At 36.6% G+C, this 6,000-nt stretch overlaps 1 protein-coding gene across 1 annotated transcript in view; it reads left to right on the forward strand.

Moving 5' to 3' along the window:
- Nucleotides 1–5,604, forward strand: part of LOC122795049 (coagulation factor XI-like) — a 405,449-nt gene extending 399,845 nt beyond the window's left edge. Inside the window, exon 8 of the mRNA XM_044063626.1 lies at nucleotides 5,442–5,604. Coding sequence (XP_043919561.1) covers nucleotides 5,442–5,604 — 163 coding nt within the window. The remainder of the gene's footprint in view (nucleotides 1–5,441) is intronic.
- Nucleotides 5,605–6,000: the final 396 nt, after the last annotated feature.

Below are 6,000 nucleotides of genomic sequence, written 5' to 3' on the forward strand. Positions count from 1 at the left end.
ATATATATATATATATATATATATATATAGAGAGAGAGAGAGAGAGAGAGACAGATGCACTCATTGTTGCCTCACAACAAGCCATTCTCTGGTTCAATTCTTGGCTGGGGTGCCTTCTGTGCAGAGTCTGCATATCTCCCTGAATTCGTATGGGTTTCCTCTGAGTGTTCCGGTGTCCTCTTATATTCCAAAGACGTGCAATCTGGAGCATTTCTCCCTGGGCCTCCATTGAAAATAGGCTCTGTCCTAGTCAGATTTTCCCAGTCAACAAATGTATTTATTTAACATTTGTTTACTGGGAAAGTCTGACTTGGAACAAAGCCAATTTTCAGCAAAGGCCTGGGGATAAACACTCCAGACACATATCTTCGTGATGTGGGAGAAGATGAGAACATCCAGAGGAAACCCACACAAATGCAGGGAGGACAAGCAGACTCTGCACATAAGGTACCCCAGCTGAGAATCAAACATGAAAACCTCTTGCTGTGAGGTGACAATGCTACAGCTGCACCACTGCACCATCCATGTTACACAGATATCTATACATACATATATATGTATACATATGTGTGTGTGTGTGTGTGTGTGTGTGTGTGTGTGTGTGTGTGTGTGTGTGTGTGTGTGTGTGTGTGTGTATGTGTACATATATTTGTAGAGAGGTGCTACTTACAATCATATCAAAGAGCACCTGCATCAAACTAATCTGTTCAAATCAGCTCATGAATTATACCTGAGGTGTACACATTCTGGTAATGTATGCACTTCAGCTAGACAATTTATGAACAACTATAGCAATAGAAAAATAAATTGAGAGAGGAAGGGCTTCTCTTGTGAAGGTCTTGCCCCTCCTCCACTCTCCCAGTATTATTTCTTACTCATAAGGTGTCACACCTTAGAATAAAATCAGTCATTTTCTGAAGGCACAGCATCTTTGTTCTTCTTTCTCCAAGGTGGACCAACTTTATACCACAGAAAATTGTGGTTTGTGACTATGGAACTAATGTGTATGAGAGGGATGTGGTTGCAAAGTTCAATGCAAAAATGTTTTTTTTTTATGTGTATCTTTTTATGTTATTGACACTTCATCTGGTTTGTTTTGTCTCATTTCATCTCAGTGTTGCACAGTAGACCTGACTAAAAGACCACTGATTTCCTCATAACTTCTAAGTCTAGAAAGAGTTAAAATGTGTTAGACCTTTTGAGATTTACAGCCTCTCCGCTGGAAAGACTTATGAGCTGCTTTTGAGACTTGCCAAGCCTTACCTACTTTTTACAGCTAACAAAAGGCCTATTTTAAAGTTAAACAGAGGTGTGCATTCTATGCAAATGTATAACAGCTGTTTTTATCTCATCATTGTAGGATGTTATAGAGTCACCTCATGGTATATAGATAAGTACAAATTAATAATAAATAAAATAAATCAATATTGGTAGATTGGTGCTAGCCTTAAACTGTACAGGTATTTTATATTCATCCTCATATTTACAAGCACAGAGACATAGACTTAGATAAGACATAAGTGTGACCCCCCCCCAAAAAAAAAAATATTTAAGTCACAGACCATAGCCGGACCCTTTTTCTATGTTATACTTGAACTTTAAAGATCTTTGGGAATTTTTTTTTCCATTCAGGCTCAGTCTTGCATTGAATATTTCTTGCTAGAGTATGTTTGCAGCAGTAAAAAGTCTGTTCTGTCCTAATTTATATTATATTTTCAAACATATACCAACACCACTTTTAAGTGGTTCTTAAAGACAAAGAAATTCATAACATGGTTTATTTGAGAGACATATAGAAGATATAGACATTTTACCTATGTACTTTTACCTATTTTTCTATCTGTCCATCTGTCTACTTATCTCTCTCTCTCTCTCTATCTAGAAAATGAGGAAACAGTGAAACTAGAAAATCAAATTTCACACGCTATAATCTTTTTTTTCTTTTGTAAAATCGCTTGCAAATTTGACATGAGAAATATGATAGAAAAAGAAGCTCATTGTGAAAAGGATTTGCTCGTTATCTTAGGCACCAGTGTTTGTGAGTGTGTGTGTGTGCGTGTGTGTGCGTGTGTGTGTGTGTGTGTGTGTGTGTGTGTGTGTGCGTGTGCGTGTGTCTGTGTGTGTGTGTGTGTGTGTGTGTATGTGTGTGTGTGTCTGTAATGAGCAGTGTGTGTTACAATGTGTGTGTCCATGCGTACCTAAGGTAATGAGTGTGTGTGTGTGTGTGTGTGTGTGTGTGTGTGTGTGTGTGTGTGTGTGTGTGTGTGTGTGTACCTAAGGTAATGAGCAGATTCTTGTTACAATGTGTGTGTTTGTGTGTGTGTGTGTGTGTGTGTGTGTGTGTGTGTTTTGTGTGTGTGTGTGTGTGTGTGTGTGTGTGTGTGTGTGTGTGTAATGAGCAGATTCTTGTTACAATTAGTTCTTTGTGAGTGTGTGTGCGTGTGTGTGCGTGTGTGTGTGTGTGTGTGTGTGTGTGTGTGTGTGTGTGTGTGTGTGTGTGTGTGTGTGTGTGTGTGTGTGTGTGTGTGTGTGTGTGTATATCATGGCTGTTATAGCCCTTCCACACTATTTCTCAGCTCAAATATCATTCAGGAGGACATGGGCAACACTGGAACCTAAGGTAATGAGCAGATTCTTGTTACAATTAGTTCTTTTCCGTTACCTAAGGTAATGAGCAGATTCTTGTTACAATTAGTTCTTTTCCGTTACCTAAGGTAATGAGCAGATTCTTGTTACAATTAGTTCTTTTCCGTTACCTAAGGTAATGAGCAGATTCTTGTTACAATTAGTTCTTTTCCGTTACCTAAGGTAATGAGCAGATTCTTGTTACACTTAGTTCTTTTCCGTTACCTAAGGTAATGAGCAGATTCTTGTTACAATTAGTTCTTTTCCGTTATATTCCTCACGTTAAAGTTGCAGGTCATTTTCCAAAAAAAAAAAAAAAAGATTATAGTGTGTGAAATTTGATTTTGTAGTTTCACTATTTACTCATTTTTCTCAATAAACGCAACCAAAACTTATCTCTTAGTAGGTATTGCAAGATGATTTACATACAACTGCAAAGAATTATGGGAAAGCAAAAAACAACTCTTTAGAGGAGCAGCGGTTCTTACTTACATGGTGGCTTCACTACTGCATCCTCAAATGTGTTAATTTTCAATGTGAAGTATTCCACTTGCGAGAGTTAGATTCCACTTGCGAGAGTTAGATTCCACTTGCAAGAGTTAGTTAACAATTTCACTTTCTAGGAAGGAAGAAACTACTACTGATGTATTTAGCATCAAAATATGTCATCTATATATCAGTTTAGGTAGTTAGGCATTGTGGGTTCAATCTTTCATGCTGTCATGGCAGTGATTTTTCAGGTCTGAGGAAACAAATCATGAGGTTGTCCTTATCACTATAGTAAAATGCAAAAATGCTATACTCTTGTCAAAACATTCATAATTTGGTATTGTATATGGTAAGAAAGTTCTGTCTAGCTCTAAAGGTTTATTACTTGCACTTACTTCAGAAGTGACCAGTACACTTTAAAGTGATGGTATACACTCTCAGGTAGGGTTAATGCTTTGATAATTCTAAAATCAAATGAGAGAGATCGCACTAAACTGAATATGCTTTAAAATGCATTGAAGTACATACAAATGAATTCATTCCTCACTGATTTGCCACAAAAATCCAGAAAACCATCAATTTTATGAGGAACAGACCAAAGATATGAGGCGAAAATCTGAACAGTTGAGACGTATGCGGTTCGTTAGGATAAAATTGCATACATTGTCAACCTTCTTAAGTAGAGCCCAGCAACAAATGAAATACATAAAAGCATTGAACTAACACTTCAATTAAAATAGTTAAATCTTTAAGCCCTTCAATTTTAAAGCACATTTAATGTTAAAGCTTTCATTCAGCACATTCCTCTTGAAAATATCTCATATAACTTGCCAAGAAGGTGCATTGTTCTACCGTTTCATCAGTTTTCTTCATAGTTTGATTACTTTGGATGGTGTAGATTTTCCAAAATATGGAAACAAGCAAAAGTTTTCTACTTAAGGAATCAGAATGAAACACTGGCATAATATTTATAACAGCACAGTGTGTGATTGCAAAGAATCAAATCTCATTTTAGGATGAGTATAGAAGTCTTAACTATTTTGTGATGTGCTTTAAATGAAGACATGTAGTAGTTTAAATTGATTACATATGCTTTGATTACATATTGTATTAAAGCCATGGTGATGTAGTTTAAAATAATGAAGCATATAACATAAATGGTTTATCATGCTGCTGCAATTAGATAGATAAATAAATAGACAGACAGACAAATAGGTGAAAGTACATAGATGCTAGATTATTTTATTTATTTAAAATTTTTTGACCGGGATAGTCTGACTAGGGATAGAGCCTATTTTCAGCAGAGGCCTGGGAAGAAATGCTCCAGATGCATGTCTTTGAAATGTGGGAAGAAACCGGAGTACCTGGAGGAAAACCATGCAAATGCAGGGAGGACATGCAGACTCTGCACAGAAGGCACCCCGGCTGAGAATCGAACTGGAGAACCTCTTGCTGTGAGGAGACAATGTTAACTGCTGCACCACTGCACTGCCCAATAGATTAGACTGGCAGATAGATAGGTGAACAGGCAGATAGAGAGATAGATGGACAGATATTTATTTAACATTTGTTTACTGGGAAAGTCTGATTGGGACAGAACCCATTTTCAGTGGATGCTTGGGGAGAAACACTCCAGAAGCATGTCTTTGAAATGTAGGAAGAAACTGAACCACCAGGAGGAAACTCATGAACATATGGAGTACATGTAGACTCCACACAGAAGACACTCCAACTGAGAATTGAACCAAAGAACCTCTTGCTGTGAGGCAATAACACTAACCACTGTACCACTGTGCTGCCCAGCCGATAGGTAGAGATAGATAGATAGATAGATAGATAGATAGATAGATAGATAGATAGATAGATAGACAGACAGACAGATATGTTAAAGTGGATATATATGGATTAGATGGATAGATTAGCAGGCAGATAGATAGATAGATAGATAGATAGATAGATAGATAGATAGATAGATAGACAGATAGATAGATATGTAAAAGTGCATAGATGATAGATTAGGCAGATAGATAAACCAGCAGACACAAATATAAATAGATAGGTAGACAGATAGATAGACAGATAGATAAGTAGACAGGGAGACAGATAGCCAGAGATAGATAGATAGATAGATAGATAGATAGATAGATAGATAGATAGATAGATAGATAGATAGATAGATAAATAGATATATAGATAGATAGATAGATAGATAGAAAGATAGAAAGATAGGTAAAAGTACATCGATAGATAAAATGTATTTAAAGCTGAACTTCTTACTCTGGCAGCTATTGTGTGAAATAATCGTTTTGCTTTGTATTTCCTTACAGATTTGTATGTTATCTGAGGAACAGTAAAACTGGGAATCCTACTCAAGTTACCAAAACACCTGGCATGATATCAGGATACTCTTTTACATCTTGTGATTTGTCACACAGTAAGTATGACATAACTTGTTTCTGTTTAGTGTCAGGGATTATCGGTGTTATCTAAGGACACTAGTGTAGCTGATCATTGTGAAAGACAAAGGTGGTGGGTCAAAAGACAGACCTATGAAAGCAAAGCATAGAAAAATAAACCAAAAGTCTTTGCACAAAGTTTGCTAAAAAGGAAAAGCGATGGGAATTAAGGCATTCTGGGGCAACTCCTTTTCTATTAAAAACGTCAGAGTGCTATAAGCATTTTGGGTTTTAGTTCTACTTAACTAATATTTTAAAATTTAACATTTCAAAATGTAGAGTTGTGTATTCCATATAAATCTTCCTAATTTTCTTAGTTACCATACACATGGGCATGCAAGCGTGTGCAGCTTGCACACTCTCACACAAACACATGCATGCCCAAATTGACACTAACAAATAATGTATGTGCATGTTTGGGTACATATGT

Source organism: Protopterus annectens, chromosome 2.part1, assembly GCF_019279795.1.
Source record: "Protopterus annectens isolate FY-2018-M chromosome 2.part1, PAN1.0, whole genome shotgun sequence".
NCBI lineage: Eukaryota > Metazoa > Chordata > Ceratodontiformes > Protopteridae > Protopterus > Protopterus annectens.